The sequence below is a fragment of the Spermophilus citellus genome (genome assembly GCF_964194105.1).
Source record: "Spermophilus citellus genome assembly, chromosome: 13".
NCBI classification, from domain to species: Eukaryota; Metazoa; Chordata; class Mammalia; order Rodentia; family Sciuridae; genus Spermophilus; species Spermophilus citellus.
In genome coordinates this window covers 74,976,354-74,997,045 of record NC_138193.1, presented here as the reverse complement: position 1 = coordinate 74,997,045, position 20,692 = coordinate 74,976,354, and the positions used below count along the sequence as shown (strand labels likewise).

At 35.5% G+C, this 20,692-nt stretch overlaps 1 protein-coding gene across 13 annotated transcripts in view; it reads right to left on the bottom strand.

The window, feature by feature from the left end:
- The window catches only part of NRXN1 (neurexin 1), a gene marked incomplete at its 3' end in the record, with an annotated part of 1,087,855 nt that overhangs the window by 492,849 nt on the left and 574,314 nt on the right, over window positions 1–20,692 (bottom strand). For all 13 annotated transcript variants that reach the window (XM_081265427.1, XM_081265433.1, XM_081265434.1 and 10 more), the window contains one exon: window positions 19,408–19,527. In XM_081265427.1, the coding sequence (XP_081121553.1) occupies window positions 19,408–19,527 (120 nt within the window). The remainder of the gene's footprint in view (window positions 1–19,407; window positions 19,528–20,692) is intronic.

Genomic DNA, 20,692 nt, shown 5'->3' with positions numbered 1-20,692 from the left:
GTGGAAACATAGGAGAATTTCTTTCTACTGGCTTCTACTTGTCTTGTTGGTTGGCCATCACTTGTACAAAAGTGTGGGCAAGGAGTGAGTCATCGTTTGCATGAGGACCACTAACAGTTAGTGTTCTGTAGTTGTATTGGTCAGTCTGCGAGGTAGACCTGTTTGATTGCTAGTGTCGTCAGGTTAGAGTGGACAGAGAACGTCACTGAAAATTAGGTTCCCTGGGTCTTAGTTTGAGGAGTTCTGACTCAGTCCTCTAAATCAACCTGTGATCTTGGACTAAGCATTTGAAGATCCCTGAGTTTCAGCTTTTTATTCTACAGAAAGATAATGATAGAGATTGTTTAGAGTGACCAATAAACAATGCTACTGCTTTATTATAAATTTGAAGGAAGGTCTTTAAAAACCAACTATTTCCCAGTCAAAATGGCTGCACACATAGTTATCTGTATTCATGAACGAAAAGTATAAAACTTTCAATGTGCCCTTTATAAAATCTGTTCTCAGTTATCTGTGGGCATGTTTTCTATTTCTTATAGTCTGTTATATGGAAATTTAAAAATAACTTTATTACTTGACTGCTTAATTACAAAAATGTGCCCAAGGCATAAAATGTAGAATCAAATATAAAAGTTAATTTGAATTTTTGGTACTATGGATGGACTGCCCCCCACCACATGTTCATCAAGGGGCCTCTACCTCCTCCTCCTCCATGGCTTTTGTGACTTTAAGTGTACTTTATAAATTTCCATCCAGCAACAACACGATCAAAGATGTGCAATGAATCTTTTCTTTCTTCTCCGATAAATATCTTTGGTCTTAACTAGCTAAAAGTGTAGCAAAAGACATTTAATTTTAGCCACAGGGTATCCATTTTCTGTCACGCAAAAAAATAAATATACATAAAAGTAATAAGATCTCATAGAAAACAGTGTGGGACACAGCCATCTGACTTCAATTTTCTGAAATGCAAGGGGATGCAATTAACTCTCTTGTTATGATTAGCCTGTTGGAGCTGAGTCCCCTCAGTAAATTATAGCACTCACAACAGCCATAATGGTGTCACACACTAAATATTATTTGTCCTCTGATTTACAGTCCTGCAGATGAGTCATGGGACTTGTGGATTAATAATAAGGAGAGCCAAGTTCAAGATTTGGCTTTGTCTGTAATAATGTGCTTGCCCATTGGACCTTATTAACATAGGTATTTGTCAGTTCTAGGATGAGACACTTGCCTCGGGAACAGTATTTAAGGGGATGCCAAAAACTCAGTGATCATGATACATAACATTTAAAACAATTCCTTAAAAGTAAATCTCTGTCTTAAAAATAAACATTTGGGGGCTGGTGGTATACCTCAGTGGTAGAATGCATGCTTTACATGCAAGAAGTCCTAGGTTTAAATATCAACAATGAAATAAAATGAAATTGATGATAAAAATATAAACATTAATAAAGACAGAACCAGTAGCAGCAACATGCTGAGCTTAACTGGAGGCTGCATCAAAAGAAAAACTGACATTGATGCTGCCTTTATTTAAATTTTTGATATTTTCTTCATCACAGATTGTTTACATTATTTTTTTACGTTTTCAAATCTTGAACTAAAATGCCATTTGCCTCAATTACTGAGTTTTTTGTTTGTTTGGTTTTTTTTGCCTCCTGAAATTTTGTGCCCAGGTAGATGCCTCACTGGTCTCACCCTGGTCTCTGTGTTATTAATTTATCACCAAAACAGTTGGCATAGGGAAGCACTATGCTCATCATTTGTTCCTGCTGCCACAAAGAAGCATACTTTCCTTCTGGAAACCGATCACCTCTTATACTACCCAGTCCTCTCCCTTCTCATTCCTAGAAGAGGGTTTATTTGTGTGCAGCCCTGGAAAACCCCCTGGATGGTCCTCTCTACCTCAGATAACCAAAACCACCACCACACCAGGAAAATAAAGAATGTTTGAAAGACAAGTAAATTTCATATGTTTTGCTCAAAATCAAGGAAGAGTGGCAAGGAAGGCAGGTATAAAAAAGTCAAGTTTTCCAACTGAAGGATCCCTGGGAATCTTTCTACATATATCTTACCAATATAGGTAAATCATCACTTCTGTAGAGTTAAAACTCACAGAAGGATCAAATCATTAAAGTCAAAGAAAAATAATTGCACAAATATATCAAAATATATTTTACTATAATGTATGACTAAAAAGAACAAATTTTAAAAACATGCTGTCCAGCCTCAAAAAAGCAAGTAAACAAAATTCTGAGCTCTGATATATCGAAGGGCCACCTGTCTGACTTTCTCAATTTGTGAACTACTCTCCTCAGAACACTACCGACTCCACAAAGGGAAGATCCATGATTTCTTGCTTACATGTGTTTGATGTCACCATGGAAGAAGATGCATGGGATCTTAACCACCCTCACATGCTTTACTAGGAGAGAACTATCTCAAGGTGCAAGGATGGGTAGAACTTTTAAGCCCAAGCAATGACATATGAAAGAGCTTTCACAGCAAATGAACAAGGTGTGTGGCAGGGAAAATAGGTTTAGGGTGAAGGCATCTGTGGCAATCTTTCCACCTTGAGATTGGCAAGAGGAGACATCTTCAAGAGAAGGCCACTCAGGACTAGAGAAAACCCCTGTTCTGCCTTTCCCCCTCTGCACTGCTTCCTCAGAGGTTAAACGGTCCTGGAACAACATACTGACTTCTTCAACTTCATAATCCCTTTAAAACTTATAGTTTAGGTTATCTCATCCATAAGGCCTGAGACATATATTGCATTGTATCACATTGATCTTAATCGAATACCATACTGTATTGTTCACCGAAACACATGGGATAAAAGAAAAGAAAACCTGCATCGAGATACATGGTTTCAGAAAAGCCATCAAAATAATGGTCCAAATATGCAAGGACAATGAGTTGCATCATGTACCCTAGATTTTTGTAACATAAAAAATGTACTATCCTTGGTGACTATTATGTTATACTTTTGTCTTATACCTACATAGTACATTTAATACTTCCTTTCATTTTTTTCTCTCTTTATCTCTTTTCCTTCCTTTCTTCCTATCTGCCTCCCTCTTTCCTTTGTCTGCTCTTTTATTTATTTATTTTTTCCTCATTCCTTAACACAGGTATAAGCCCACAGCAAATCTTGAGTAGTTCTTCTTGGGTGTTGAATTGAAAGCATCCTTTAAACAGAGAGAAGCCTCATTGTAGAATTATGGGTGATTTTGCCCTTTTTTTTCTGTTTTTAATTGTTTACAAGTACAATTTTTTCCCATAATCAAATAAAAATATTTCAAGCCTTCCAACTCTTTATCTTACAGGAAAAGCCTGATTCTACCTTATCTGATTTGAGGAAAAATATCCTGCATATGAACAAAAACTTGATACAATATATAATTTGGAACTTGAAATTCCTTTATTTTTTATTAATTAAAATTGTCTTGGCTATTAGGCTATGTTTTAGATCTCTGTGATAAAGTCTTCAACTGTCATGCAATAATCCCTCCAATGCCCATGCCAATAGGGCTACACACTTAACATTTTAATTAAAGTAAATGGAAATTCTGCCATTTTTTTTTCTTGGTCCTACCACAAATTTAGAATGTAATCCTACCTAGAGAAAGGTGGACTTGAAATCAAATGCAAATACATATCTCAAATAGAGCTCTGTTTACATCTAGGATTTTCTTCATTTTTGTTTTCAAGAATAATCAGAAATATCACATGTGCTCTATTAAAGATGCATTTAGCTAATTCCTTTGTGGGTGCTGGGAGATTAGTAGTGAGTGAGGCTTAGAAAGTTATATAGTGAGCAGGAACATTATAGAGCTACAGATATTTTAAGAGTTCCCTGAATCTACTATCTATCCAGCTTACGGCTTTTTACAATCGAAATAAAAATCCCACCATAAATGAAATGGAAAACTTCACTAATTTCCATTCACCAATGATGGCAGAAGCCCCCCATGGGTTATTAAGTCTGAGAGATGTGTGAACAAACATGATAATAAGCAAGCAAAGTGTATCATAAAATATACTGTGTTCATTTATTGTGACAACTGGGGTGTAATTATACTAGGAAATGTACTGCACTTTAGTCAGTGAAAGTAATAAAATCTGAACACCAGGAGACCTTTCTCGACTCTGTGCTATTAAACTACTTTTGAGGAGGTGAACGATCTAAAAATATGGGAGGAATGTTCACTTTCATAGATCAGCAAAGTGGGGGTTAGTCAGATTTTCTTGTAGTCTTATGAATAAAACCTCTGTTTTTTCCTCATTAAGTGTGGATATAGTACAAAAGAACATTTCTCTCAATTCCTGGGTAATTATAATGCCTTGAAGGTTTATAGATTACCTGTGCTATTCATTTTCCTTTCTTCCTTCAATTAAAGAAATAGGGAGAGAAAAAAAAATCCCTCACCCTATTGTATTGATAGTGCCTTTGCAAAGCTGAAAACATAAAGTCAAGGGAAACTTGGAGAAAGATAAGAAAACAAAGGTCCCCATGGGAGATGATGAGGTTGGGAGACCCTGAGTGGGTGTAATGATTAAAGCATTAATGGAGGTCACTATAAAAAATGAAAGAAACACGTAATTTCAGATTAGGAAATTCTCTGCTTCCCAGAGTGAACTGCTATTTGGGAAAGTATAGTTAATTGAATTTTATGACACTTTTTACAAAAATTAAAATGCATATATTTTACTACCCTAATAGTTTTATTGCTACTCTGAGATTTATGTGTAGTGATACACCAAAAAGCATATGCAACAATCCACTAAAGAGCACCGGAGTGGATTACTACGGTTTCCTTTTGTGCTTTGGCAGCCGACAATCAAGATCATAATTACAGGGCTGGAGCCACCTGCCAGCTCAATGAACAGAACCACGTGGCTCCACATAAAATAAGAGCAATTTTAACATTAAAAAGAAAATGAGTGTTAAGCCTTAGGGGCCTTCCAGGACAGCCTATGGAAAGCTGGGTATTTATTTTTTCTGAACAACAAATGACTAATTCTTACATTAGCCCCTTTTATTGATGCAGGAAGAGTAGGGTCTGCCAAGGCTTTTCTGGTTACTCTAGAGTATCTAATGAAATGAATTCCTGCATTCAGAGTTGCTTGGGAAAGGATTGGTGAATCCAGAGCTCTTGTGGTGGATTCTAGGTAAATTTCAGATTTGAGCATTTATTCTGTCCAACATACAGAAGCTGGAACACAGGGATTGGCCCTCACTTGATTAAAACCACTGTATTGAATTTGCCATACCACTGGGGATTGCCACAAGTCAATGAGATAGAAATGGTGAAGTCAAGAAAGTGAACCGCTCAAGAATTTTTTGGATTAGGAATTCTAATATACTAAACAATCTGCTCTACAACAATGTAATGTTTTCCTCTGAGTTCCTCTAAATATCACTTTCTCTGAGGAGTCTTACCTTGGTTCTTTAGTCTTCCTGATCATGGTTTATTCTCCACCCCAGCACGCTTCTATTAGCACAGCACTTCTTACAGGGTAATGTGCATAGTAACCATCTGGGATCTTGTTAAATGCACAGCCTGGGTCAGTCGGTTGGCAGTGGGGAGAGGAGACCTGTGAGTTTGCATCTCTAATGAGTTTGCAGGTACTGCTGATTCTGCTGGACCTCAGAATATATTTTGAAAAGCAAGGTATTAAAGCTTTTCTTAAAATGTCATATCATAATCTATACAATTCATTAGTCATTTCTTCTTGACTATGAGCTCCCTGAAAGCAGAGACAAAGGCAGCATCTCAATAGATCCCAATTCTAGAATGCCTACGAGTTTGGGGGAAAAGTAGAATCTTACCATATGGTATTACCCTTAATTCTCATAACAATCCTAAAGATCTGTAATTATGTTCCCATTTTACAGATGAAGAAGCTAAGTCTCAAGTGATGTTGATCAACCTGGCTATGGTCAGGTGCTAGGTAGCAGTCAGAATACAATTCTGGATCTATCTCCCAAGTCCGTGTTCTTTTCTTGTGCCCCCTAAAACCGCCCCTTGTTCACTTCTGTATATGCAGAGTGTGGAGCATCTGTGAGCATTTTATCTATAGGTTTCACCTTTGCTCACATTAGCTCCCTTGTGTGGAATGTTCTCCCTGCTTCTTCCTACCCAATTAAAATCCACCTCACTCTTGATTGCTTCCACTTAGCTCACTGGCTCTTAGGTTTTTTCTCTCTTCTGAATGCGCACATAGCAATTGTTTGCATCACACAAAGAGCATTTAAATTGCTAGTTATGTTATGAAAAAATGTATTTAATTCATCTAAGAATTACTTATTGAGTATGTTCTAAGCACCATTTGTGGTTGCAAGCATTTGCAATGGGACATGGAACAAAACATACAAAACTCCCTGCTCTCCTGAGTCTTGGGGATCATTTCCCCAGCTAACATGAAAACTCATAGGGAGCAGGATTCCAATCATTTTACTTTCTGTATTTCTCACCGTGTTTTGTTCATAATAGCTGTTAAATTAATAATGGTCTCAGATTTGGGTAATTTACCATGTAGATGTGTTCCTAATATACAGGAGAGTCCGAATCACAAGACTTCTCTTTTCTCACAAATGACCTTATGAAGTGAAATGCTGCTTTTGTGCTGTTCCTCGTTCTCTAACAATGTTTTAGGTCAGAAGCAGAGGCACTAAGGTTACACATGGTGCGATTATCAGACAGAGAGATAGAATGCACCAAAATTAAATCACAGTAGTTCCCAGCATAGCTACATTATCTGTTCAGGTGTATAGAAATTTCAGACAACTTGATGAAAGGCCAGTCTCGCCAGCAACGATGATATTTCTCCTTTCTACACACCCAAACTATAGACTACAGAAAAAAGAACCCTCCTAACTAAAAAAAAAAAAAAATTACATTCTTACAATATCATGATTTTTTTTTCTTTAATAACATCCCAAATTTGTGCTATCTTAAATAGGGAATGCATGTATTTTTCTGGGTTATTCAGAATGTTCTACATTTTACTTTATAAAAAGCAGCAATTTCAAAATCTGCTCATGCACTAAAGCTATACAAAGGTTTTCTTTTTGAAGCTGCAGGCTTTGTAAAATTTCATTAGGTGTTTTGGTCTCGTGTGTATAAATACATGTACATGTCTATACACACACACACATATGATGCAGACCAATAGATGAATGACTTAGAAGGAAAACTAGTATTAAACCTGCTATGTATCCTTTCCTTCTGATTTTTGCAATTTCATACATTGAAGAAACCTAAATGTATTAATCTTGTGTCCATTTTAAACATGTAAAATAGAAATGTAGAAATTCACATGCTCCTTCTCAACTTGGCTATGTTGTTATACATTGGAAAACTTCTTGATGTGTTCTATGGATGGAAGACCATGCAATTTGAAGTGAGTTACAATTCTTATTAACATGAGACACATGTCTTCACCTTGGATATAGCTTTTGTAAAATGGGGGTCACCATTTCTTCACACAAGGATGTTATAAGAAGAAAAATTCTGATATAAAAAACATCTAACATATATAGTAGGTGTTCAGTTAGTAATGGTTTTCCCGACCATACTGACAATCTTGCATTCCTATTATATTATTCTTTTTAATCATTAAACCCCATTATTTAAGTACCAATAATAATTACATTTAGCAAGTACAAAACTATGATTACTACATTGGTAAAAAATGTTCAACTTAAAATAAATTTGATGGAAATAGATATCTGAGAGGAGCTAAAAATAAATATCTGGACAAACATAAAGAAACAAATAACTGAATGAAGTCTTTGCCCTGTGTTTTAGGGTAAATTCAGGTTTCCTTTCTAAAAAGAGGAAGACATCCCATTAATCAGATTGCTTTTTCCTGGTCCTTCCTTTTTATAGGATTTGGCAGGAAAGGTGTTTGGCTAAAATATAGCTTCAAATTAGTGGGTGTGACTGAGCTGTAGCCTGCATCCTACAAAAGCCTTAAAACATGAATAAAAATAGGTCTGAGGTTTGAACAGAAATAAGAAAACAAGAATATAGTGACAAAAAGTCATAGACCCTTAGAATTCTAGACAAAGCAAGCAAATTCTTCCTTTTCAAATGGGGAAACTGCAGAGTGCAGTGAGTGGCACATGCCTATAATCCCAATGACTCAAGAGGCTGAAGCAAAATGATTTCAAGTTCAAAGCCAGCCTCAGGAACAGCACGGTACTAAGAAACTCAAGGGACCCTTTCTCTAAATAAAACACAAAGAAATGGGGCTGAGGATGTGGCTCAGTGGTTCAGTGCCTCTGAAGTCAATCTCTGGTGCCTCCCACAAAATAAAATAAAATAAAATGGAGAAACTGAGGACCCTGTAGCTTAGCTGACTTTCTCAAAGTTAGATGCTGAGGTCCTGGCTAAAAAAAATCTTTGCATGTGAATCACATGTGATTAAAAATAATCAAGAAATATTAAGATCTTATTGGACATGGATTATTTGTTAATGAGAAGGAAAACCAGAGAATTATCAATAAGTTGGGATCACATTTATTGAGTGAGTAGTATGTGAAGATGGCAAATTTTTTAGGCAATGAAAACAGATGACATCTGAAATGTGTCTTATGTGACTGGCACTTTTGACAATGGTTCAGTGGACTCTCATTTCTTCTAGGTTCAAATTTGCTTACAGAAAAGAACACTACTTCATTTCCTATCTATACAAATTATCAGAGTATTGCTCCAAAGAATCCAAAAAGATAAGAATAGAGGGATTGGATTTGGTCATTCTCCTCACACTATGGGGAAAAAATTGGTTTTGAACTATATTTTTCACAGCATGACTGGTATGAATGGAAACTCTTCAAACCTTCTCAAGATTGCCCTCCAACCGAGGAGGCTGATAATCAGAATGGAAATTTGTATTTTTTTCATATTACCATGTATGAAACACTCGAGAGTTTATTGAAACCCTCAGAAGTGAAGTCACGTTTTAGTCATAAAAAATTTCTTAGGGAGAATTTATTTTATTTTATCCTATTAAAAAAAGGCTTTTCTTATCTGGAAAGCATAGAACTAAGAAAAAGAGATCCCATTCCTAAAATTTCTAGCTCAAGAGTTCTGGGCTGAAACCTGAGAATATGAATTTTAACAGATTCACAGATTATGCCGACAATGCTGATACAGGTATCACAGTTTGGGAACTACTGATACTACTGAGGTAGGTCAACTTCTTAACTTATTTTTTTTTCTTCAGATATTCTACTTCTAGCATTCTAGCAATTTATATTTAAAACTTTCTTTTTTTCTCAATCCTTCCAACAACCAAACAAGTTCTATTTCTGATGCTTTCACTATGGTCTCAGCAGACAGGTTATCATGTAGGTAGACTGGAAGGTAGGAAATAGTCATCATTGTTTAAGGCTGATTTCCAATATAATCCCCCAAAATACCAAATCCAAGCAATTAGGCAAAGTGAGCATCTTGGTCTTGGGACAATTGTGCATAAAAAATGACATCCTTTGCATATTTCATATAGAAAGCTAAACACCAATATTTTTAACTTCATCTGTACAACACCAAGTGGATAGTTGGCCCTTGTATAGCTTTTGCAAAGGGAACACTTAGAGAATTCTTCAAGGACATTGGTGCACTAAAGCCAGGCACACAGTGATACACTATTATTAGAGAAACAGTATCATTTTCCCCAGTGATATGATGTTACTGCCAGAAAAACACTGAAATATTGCAAAATCTTAAAGTGCATATAAAAAAATCAAATAGGCAGTGTAGCATTTCATAATGATGTGATTATTCCTGCAGGTATCAGCTAATTAATGAGTAAAAAGTAAAGTGAACAAAAAGTAGTTATCTTGAAATGACAAACGGTCCTAGCATTTGTCAAATTTAATGTGATAATATATAAAGCAGGACTTCAGTGGAATTGAAGAACAGAGAAATTGATGTTTTCTAAACCCATCATCTTTCACAGTGTGTATGCATGTGCTCGCACACATGCACACACACACACACACACACATTTACTCAAAGTACTTCTTAGCTATATATAACTCGAATCACTGGGTCTTTACTAGCAAGAATAAAGATAATGAAAAATGCATGTATAGTAATATGATACAGCATAATAAATTATTCCTGCCAGATGTTACATGGTATGTATATATATTTTTAAATAAAGGGTAGGAATAGGCAGGGAAAAACACTACACACACACACACACACACACACACACACACACACACGTGTGTACACAGTTAACTAATGGAGGCTTTGAGACACTAGTCTTCAAATATTACCAAGCATTTGACATGGGCTAGGCACTGTAAGAAATATTGTCAAAAACAGAAGAACTGGATGTAAAATGTAGTGGAAAAAAAGTTGTACACAGGTTGACACCTTTTAACAGTACATGTTTGGCCTCCAAAGCAGAAGAAATCACCCAAGAGTAAAGACTGTCCTATTCTGGTAAAGTTGACCTGAACTAGGTTATCTGCATGGGGTGCATTTCCTTAGGCAGAGTAGAAGTAGAGGTGGTGAAGGACAGTCCAGAGGAGGGGGTCATTTGGCAGAGACAAAACCACACGAACACTCCATGAGTACATCAGTGTGTTCTACACATGCCTATATCATATAAGTTGATGCCAGAACATGTAAGGAAAAATATGCTGTGGAGGCGCATTTGTTGAATAACATGATGGAGAACGTAAATGTTGAATGAAAGCATGAAGGACCAAGCATGAAGCCAAGGAAATGAGGATCATTAAGACCTACTGACACGATTAGAAAAGGAAATACTGGGGTAGCAAGGGGAGGAGTTTTCAGGTGATCTTAAAACCATAAATGAGAGCTGGTACAAAGAACTACTCCATTTGGCTTTATGTTGCCATAGCTTTCAGGGACTAAACTAAAAACAAAAATTATAATCATCATCATTTTGCTTGCTGGCTCTGAATTTCAGAAGACAAGTTGCATTCATGACTCAGGCAGCAGCCTCTCTTACTGCATGCCATAGATCACTTTTAGTTCCATGAGATTTAATTTTAAGAACCTTAGGTTTTATCTTTAGCACTTCAACAACACTGAAAATGCTTCCAGGTTTTGATTTACAGAATTATTGTCACTGTCAATAAAAGGAATGTGCCTGACACACCAAATCCAGTTTAATTACTTCTGTGATGTCTCCTGCGGCTGAGAGGAAATGGTATTTTCTCTGACACTTTCCTGTTTTTAATTTAGCAAAATGGGACACTTCCCCTGAATAGGGCCTAGGAGAGCAGATTCATGATTGATGCCATCAACATGGACCCCACAGTTTCAGCAATGCTCCAACTGTGCAATGATTACATAAATCTGGATCCTCAGTTCTGGATTCCTTCAAGTTGTACATTCAAGTGACCATCAAAGACTTGGTGTACAGCTGGTCACAGTGCCACATGCATATAATCCCAGCAACTCAGGAGGCTGAGGCAGAAAGTTTGAGCCCAGTCTGAACAGCTTAGCAAGACCCTAAGCAACTTAGCAAGACCCTGTCTCAAACTAAAAAACAAAAATGGCTGGGGATGGCCTCAGAGGCAAAGCACTCCTGAATTCAATCCCCAGTACAAAAAAAAAAAAAAAAAAAAACTTTGTGTGTAAACATGGCTGGTATACTGGGCATTGTGTCACAATCTGGAGAATTCAATAGCCTGTTTTTACCCAGCAGTATTCACAGCGTCAGCATTGTCCTGAGCTATTGGAATCCAGATGAGGCCTTGAACACTTCCAACAGGAGGACTGCCAAATATCAAAATACACAGTGCACCACTCAGTTGGAGAAACCAAGCAAAATATATTATTTATTTTCTGCTACATATTCCATCTGTTTGTCTTCTTAAAGGGTCATATGTTATATATTTATAAGAAGCATTCACACCTACTCGAACAGTTTCCACCGTCTCCTTCAAATGCAGCCTCCTTGTTCACGACCCATTTTTTTTTTAAAAAAAATCTTTCTTTATCAGCTGATCCTTTTATGAAACTTGCTCCATTCTGAAATTACTTCAAGTTAAGAAATGCCTTTGTACCTCCCAATCTCACCCAATCCTGGGGAGATGAAGCCTCACACTCTCTAGGTCATTTTCTGAAAGATGTGAATTTAGATCATTAGAGTCATTAAAATCATACACTCCATAACACCCAGAGCTAACAGATCATTCTTGTATTTTATGCTGCTGTTGAATGCTACCAGAGAGGTAAAAACGTATAACAGCACAGAGCTGGAGAGAAGACTGTAATTCCTCCCCATAAAAAAATTCTACCCTTTTTAATTGCTGCAGTAAATCTCATTAAAGACACAGAATGCTTTGTTCAGAAGGGAAAAAAAAAGGATTACTGGACAAGAGGCATCTTCTTCACAGTAACATTTTTTCCCTTATGATGTGAATTATCCCTTAATGCAAGCACAACGTTATTTTTATCTTGACCTTTTCCTGGACTCTACATTTCTTGAGAGCTTTCTTTCCCTTCTCTACAAATATGAAGGGCCCATGGTCATTACTGTTAATCTCTGTAGTAATTTTTCATGCCCTGGGCTTCATGCATTCTCTTATGTTTCTCTTATATATCTTCCAAAGACCTTCAAGGACCACACTGCTAACCTCTGATGTGGATTTATTTTCTTTCTGCTCCCACAACTGAATAAAGGAAAAGCTGAAAGGTAATTAACATAATGAAACACTTGGAACACATTCATTGTTCAGCATGACACTGAATCTGAGCTGCCCGTTTCCCATCATAAAAATACATTGTGGATCTGATTTAAGCAAAGGAACTTTAGGTAATATTTTGCCTGATTTCATGATCGAATATTAAATTATTATTTTTGAAAGGCTGTCACAGAAAAATCACAGAAAATTCCCTTCTCTCTTTCTTAATCAGTACCTTTTTATAATAGAACTGCAAGTTAGTGACAGTGTGCTTCGACAGCTCACCTTGAATTTTTAGCTCCTCTTTAGAAGTGGCAACGAAATAGTTGAGGGGAAGAATGTGTTTCAGGCAGCACAGTGCTTAAAATTAAATCTAAGAATTAAAGAGTCAGAAGAGCATAAGAATAAATTGCAGCGTTAGATTCTGCTTATTATTAACTTCTCTGTGGAATTTTTCTGCTGGGGAACTTCCAAAGCACTGACATTGAAGGTACCTCTTTTTGGATGGACTATGGGTGGAAAGTAGAATATGCTTTTAGAGAGAGACTTACATTCCAATTCTGTTTGTGCCAATAATCAGCCATTTTGATCCCCAAAAGTTACTTAAAATTATTTCTCAATATTCTCATTTTTTACATTAAAATAAGATTTTTTTGAAAATGAAAAATGTGAAATTTATAGAATATAAACAGCATGCATGCCATACATATTAATCCTGTTTTTAAACAGCAAACTATGTCAATATGATCTACATAAAAAATTTTTATAGTTCTTGTGCACAAGAGAAGTATATAAACCACCTATGCCAGATTCAACCTTCCTTTTAAATCCAATCAAAATTATATTCTTTTCAAATAAAATATTTCATAAAGTTCAAACTCATTATGTTTAATCTTATACTTCTTCTTAAGGGGAAAAAAACATGATAATTTGATTCCATCAAGTGGGGGAAGTATTTTACAAATTATTTTCTTCACATATCTTCTTAACAAATGGATATTAAGTTATTTATTATTTATACATATTTAATATCATGCAGAATTCTGATAATTCATCATGATTTCTCTTCATTTTGTTCACCAAACCTTCATAAAATCCACATTAAAGGCAAAAGTAAACCTAAGGCATGAAGTTTCAGAAATCAGTACCTATGATTAAGGCTGTATCTCCACCCTAGCCTGGATTCTGCACCTGCAGTATTGCTATGGGTAGGAGGCAAAGTGACAGATCTTGACAAAATGTACTCACACAGAAACAAAAGTATCCAGAGGGAGACTGTGGTCATAGGTCCATTTGAAATAGTATCTGTGAAAATTAGAACCACAGTCACCCCTTCAGGATAGTTAACCAAAGTGATTGGAAAAACTTTTTTTCACTGTAGCCCTGGTTAGTTGAGATGGATAATATTCACCACAGTAATGCAAAAGGGAAGGCCAGCTTCATATTTACCTAAGATTTGTGAAGAAGAGGATTAGCACAAGAGCCAAATTAAGGTCCAACATGGTCAGAGTTTTCATCAAGTCAGAAAAAAATAGAGGACACAAGCAGGTAAAGAAAACATCCCCAGTAATCCTTTCTCCTTGATTTCTTTTTTCTTTTTTTTTTTTTAAATGTAGATAGGTCTTCATAATTCTCAACTTTCCTGTTTCATTGAGCAAATAATCTTCTTTTGTAAAAATATCAATATCCTACTTTTGTTCTTTGTTTTTCTTTTTACTTATATATGACAGCGATCTATGAGAGCCAAAATGGCAGCATGTACATAAGGTAAAAGGTAACTTAGAGTAATGGATGGCACAGCTGTTGCACAAGGCAGCGAACTGATCTAGATAATTGAAATGAAGCAAAGCTCTGTTCTACTGTTTTGAGATTTTTCTTCCCACTTCTTACATAAACATAGTCTATACTATGATCTAGCTGCCTGAGTGCAATATGAAAATACCAACAGTTCCTTTCATGTATCTATTTTTATGATGTCTATTACCAATAAGAAGAACAAAAATAAATTTATATAAAATAGAAGATAGCACTTCTGTTATGTATTACATTTCTCTGCCATGTATTATGCTTTCTTTTCTGTCTTTTGTTGCATTTTCTGGCTGGCTATGAACAATGTTTTAATCCTTTATAGTTTAACCTGAGACAGATCTGACCCTGTTCCCCACAGATAGATTCTCAGAGGTACTATCAGTAAATATTGCTTATAAATTGCTTTAAAAAGCTTAAGGACCATCATTTAGAAATGCTTGAGTGATTCGAGGTTAATAAGACTCATTAAAATTACAATAAGTATCTGTCTATGGATATAGCTAATTGTGAATTTAGCCCTATATGGTTCTAACAGCAAGTCAGTTCACAACTTAATGCTATTGGAGGCTCAAGGAGGGAGAGAAATTTATTATGTTATTACTTGGATATACTTTTTTCACATATATTATGATTCACTTCCATTACTTTGAATATTTGATTCTCTTTCCAAACAATAAAAGAAGAAACAAAGCTTAAGATATTTATAAATGCCATGGTAAAAAAAAAAAGTCAAATGTACTTTATCCTTGCTTCTGTGAATATTTGTAATTCTCATCATAATGAATTTGTATCAGATTTTCCCTTGTCCAAGTTTAGAATTCTGAAAATAGTCTTTTTATTAGCAGAGCCCACACCCTCCTAAGTTATAGCACCAAAAGAACAGCATTATGATGTATCACTCCCTTATGGTAACAGACATCCTTGCAGCTGAACTGTAATTTGGCACACTACATTTCCATTCTAATGTAATGTGACAATGTTATTATGTTCGCTATTTTCCATGTGATCATAGCCATATTCATCTTCTCCAACCTGACATTAAATTAGCTAATATGGTTATATTCTATTCTGGACCAATGGGAAAAAGCAGAAAAGAATTACTGAATAACATACTGATTTGATGATGATGAGTGATGTGCAAGCATGAATTGGTGATGTGTAGATGTTACATAATGAACGTAAATTCAGCACAGACCTGACATACAGTAAGCACTTGATAAACCATCAACCCAAGAGAAAGTTCACAAATATTTACAACATAAAATAATATGTGTGACACACTATTGCCCTAAGATTTCCAAAGAAGAAAAGGTAACGCCCAACTCAGAGAACTGAAGAAATTTCCATGGGATAAAATAGTTTAAGTGGAAGTTGAAAAGGAAATGATACTCTTTCAAGCAGAGATAGTGAAAAGAATGCAATCCAGGTGGAATGAGAGCACTCCCCAGGTGGAGAGATTAGCATATGTAACACTGAGGAAATTGGAAAGTGTAATGCTGTACAAAAAGCCATAAGTAAGTAAATTGGCAGTAACACACCATATGGACAAGGATCTGCAATAGACAAGTATGAAAATGAAGGCCAGGGTCAGAACATGAAGGTTTATGAACTCCAGACTGATGAATCTAGAGAGCAGTGTTGACCACTGAGGATGTCCCAGAAATTGTTTTGAAAGGTTCATGCATTCAGTCTACATTGGTTTAATGTGTTGCTATGATCACCAATTACATGAAACATGCTATACAAAATACTGGGCTTATGAGCTAAAAGGAAGAAAAAATTTAAAAGGAAAAAAATGTTGTTTCAGGAGAAGTACATAGTCTTATAGGGAGAGATATAAGAAAGTATAAAGTAGAAAGTGATGGTTGATCAAATAGTAAAATATCCCTAAAGAAGTCAGAGGAGGAAGAATATGCCTGTGGTTGAGAGAATCAGGAGAAACCAGTGACTTTTCAATCAGGGAGAAAAGGAAGAACAGAACTAGGAGAATGGTCCAGGATGGATTGGAGGAAGGAGGGAGGGAAGTGGGGAAACACCAAGAAAGGATTACAAGAAGCCAGAGAAAATGATATGCAGATCTGAAATTTGGTAGTGTTGAGTATGCTACACTATATGCCCTGCACACCATTTTGGTTAATGTGTGGGTAACTCAGGTGGCAAATTTCCATGGAAGAAAGCATTTCTTCCAAATAGCATTTGGCATCACTTTGCGCAAGTGCCTCTTTTTTGAAAACTTCTTTTCAGTTCAATTAATTAGTATGATTTATCCAAGATTACACTTGCATACTATAAAGTATTCCCATCTTCCCATTGTTAATTATATCTCCAGGCTAATATAAATAAAAATTTCTAGTTACTATAATCCATTCCTTGGGAATTATCAGATAGATGACATTTAGAACTTGCATTTTGGAGAAAGGTTCTCATGTTTAATGTGGTGTTTTCTTTCCCATATTAAAAATATTTGTTCCTATTTCCTTTTCTGTTGTTGTTGTTGTTGTTTCCTATGAAGTTGAAGGCTATAGTCCCAAAATTATGAATTATAAACTACATTAGAGATATAACTTCATTAATAAACAAAATGCCCTATATGGCTTTATTATAAAAAAGAAATGTCACTCTCTATACAGAAAAGGAGTTTGATAAAATTCAATCACATTAATTCTATTTGTGCATCTTATAGAGAAACAGTGAGATGTAGACATAAGATGTATTTGGACTAATTTAAAAAGTGAGGAAAATGTGGCAAAATACTTCAAGCTTCAATTTACATGTCTTCAAAGTAACAATTACTATTGTACCTTCTACTAATTATAATCGATATAAGAATATTACTTTTAATATTGATTTTTGCTTACATAGCCTAATCACCAGAAAATCCAAGATGAGAATCATGGAATCATTTCCCATTTCCAGAAAACCCAGTACGAGCTAATGATTTAATCAAAATGCATGCATTCCGAGAGCTCTCCAAAGCAATTTTAATGCTGATTTGTGCAAGAGGCATATCAGAAGACATATTTATTGAATGACATTTACCTATTTACAAGAAAATAACAAATAGCTTTATCATTGTGATCATTACTACTATCACCCAAGAGCAGTATACAAATAGTTTTCTGTAAAAAGCGATTTGGACAGGATGATACTCAAGGTTGGATATTGATGTTCTTTTAGGAAAAGTCCAACAAATACTTCCGGAAAATTGTATTCTTCATATTTAACTGGTATATGAGGATGCACAGTCTGACACAACCAAATGGCAACTGTTTTGTAAAACATGGAAACTAGATTAAGAAAAATTTGGCAGAAAATGTTCTTTAGCAAAATGAAAAATATTTTCATACCATAAAGCCCTCTCAACTACCACATGTAGTCATGGACTAAAAATTTGTATTCAGGACTAAAAATTTGCCATAATAAAATCAACAGAATTTCAGTCTTCTGGTCCTCCTGGAAAATAACTATGTCATTTTCTATGGGACAGGGACAAATGCAGGAAGTTACTGCTCTAGAGATGTATATGCATATTGTTATTAAAGCATTTATAAGGGTTACACATTCTTTGTTTTTTGCTTATATTGGTACTTAGTGAGTCTTTGCTTAAAATTATTTATGTAACTCAAAATAGAGTTATTGGTTTTAAGTGTGATTTGTTTTGCAGAAATACAGTGTTTGAAATGCAAATAATACATTTTTATTGTTTCAAGTTTACTATAATTTGATGGAAGATAACACTAGTAAAATGGAGAAAGATGGTTCTCAATCTCTGATGGCCTGGGCGTTGCAGACTTCTTCCAAGTATAAATTTACTCTTTAGTAATGTATTAATTGCTTGCTTATTTATAGTCAATATTTTGAATGGGAAACTGTTGAACCATATTTCTAGGCCGCAACAACTCAGTTCAATGGAATATTTAGTTTGACCCCACCTTTGAGGGTATTATATACATATCTACTGACATGAATAAAGTCCAAATTGATAAAGGTCAGAAAGAACAAACTCTAGACATTATTTAAGTCCACACTCAAGTCTACCCTCTGCTGTGAAACCCCAGACTTTTAATCATGGCATTCCCTATCCCATAACCTAGAACATTAGCTTTGCAAGTTGTAGTATTTATAACATAAAGCATGTAATCTACTTTGCAAGCAGGAGGCTTTGTCAGGGATATTCTTGTAATACAGCAGAAGGAAATGCGTTTTAGGAAATGCTTTTCACGTTTTGATAAAGTGCTTTAAAACAAGATGATGTGAAAGTTAAGAAGCAAAACTTTGTCCTAAGGACCAATTAATTCCACCATGGCTGCTATAATATAGATAAGACACTAGCAGGTATGATCTGATATAATGCAAATGCTGCATTTCATTGTCATTCTTACATCAAGGGATGAAAGAAGAAAATATGAAGGGCTAAAAAACAAGGGAGAGTACTTGAAGGACAAAGATTAAATACATTGTTTTTAAAGTGAAGGCAAAAGTGGACTTAGATATAGAAATAGAGAAAAATGTAATTCTTGGAGCCAGTCACCAAAATCACAGTCCTAAAGAAATGATCTCACAAAATTAAACACAATTTAATATAAAGCACTACGAAGTTTCAAAAACTAGAGGAGAATCACCAAATATAGGAAATGAAAAAAGTTCCTTTGAACAACATGACTGTTACTCATGAAAAAAAAAAAAACAAATAAACCTTTAGATTTGAAATCTAAAGAATCATCATCATCACAGCCCTTAGCTAATGACGTCCCAGAATAATAATTTAATATGTGGGAAATGTCCTTCCTGTAGAAAGAACTGCTTCCCTTGGTTATGAGAGCTCAGGTGCATAGAACATAAGGACTCCCAGTTTAGACCTTGAATAAGGAATGGTAGCTAGGAGTGACAAGGTACACTGTGGTACTCACGGTCATTGCAGAGTGGCCCACTAAAGGAAGTCATGCTACAGTCACAGCTGAAGCCATCCCACTGCTGTAAGCAGACACCTTGATTGGAACACGAGTCCTCTTGGCAGGTTGTGCTGGGCCCTGCGAAACATTCCAAAGGAAACTCGGGTTTTTAAAAACAATCTAAAATATTTTACACGTGAGCTAGATCACATAGAGTAGTTGCCAACACCTCAAATTACATGTCCAAACCAGTTGTGAAAGTTCTAGCTCACACACCTGAATTAGGAGCTGAGAAGCTGTAACATGAAGGTTTTCTTAAGTTTCAAGTATATGACAAAATACATGATAGTAATAAACTTAACCAACAAATAGTAAAAGCAAGTGAATAGCTTCCAATATGATCATGGTAGCAGGTAATCTCACTCCATCATCAATAACTCTCTGTCACCATTTGGATTTTTAGAAAATGAATGGATCTCCTTAACTTCAGACCAATGAAATAGAAGCACCATGAAAAATGGAGATTATAACTTCATGAAATTGAGATAAAGATTGGCAAAATAACCAAAGAGAGTTATACAGAAATGCCCTAGAAGTTCCAGATGTTTCCCTGCCCAAACTATGGATAAAGTTATGATTGCTGGGTGTTTTGGATAGGTATGTTGGCAAGTATCAATTCACATGCTTTAACGATCTCATGCAATTAAACAGAAAATGAAAAACTCCAGATAGATGGCATGCCCCCACTGAACATACAAGTCAAAAGAATGCTAGTCTGGTTCTAAAGAATCATAACTAGAACACTGGAAAACAGAGAACTAAAGAAGTATGATTGAAGCACTAAAGGCAATCACTATACAAACAAGTTCAAGACTGAAAGCCTTATGCAAACTCTGCTGCAAAAGGAGGTTTCAAGAAGGGGAAAAAAATGAAATTGGAACCCAAATAACAGTTACAGCAAAAATGTAAAAAACAGTTATTTTAGGTTTTCCACTGTGTAGTATGGGGTTTCAGTCTTGTTGAATACACACAGGGCTATCTACCTTGCAAGTCAGCTTTCATCAATGCAACTTTGTCAGCAAAATAAAAAAAAAAAAGCAAAATATAGTAAATGTTAGTAAGCAATACTGAAATGGGGCAAACACAGAAGAACGTTCAGATTCAAAAGAGCATGCTGCTGTAAAGGGGAGAAAATGCTATGTACAGCAAACAAATTAAATTTAACAGCCATAAATCTTAAGAGAAGCCAAAATGAGAAAGCGGTAACGTATTAGAAGTGTACTGTACATATGTGTGTATATGT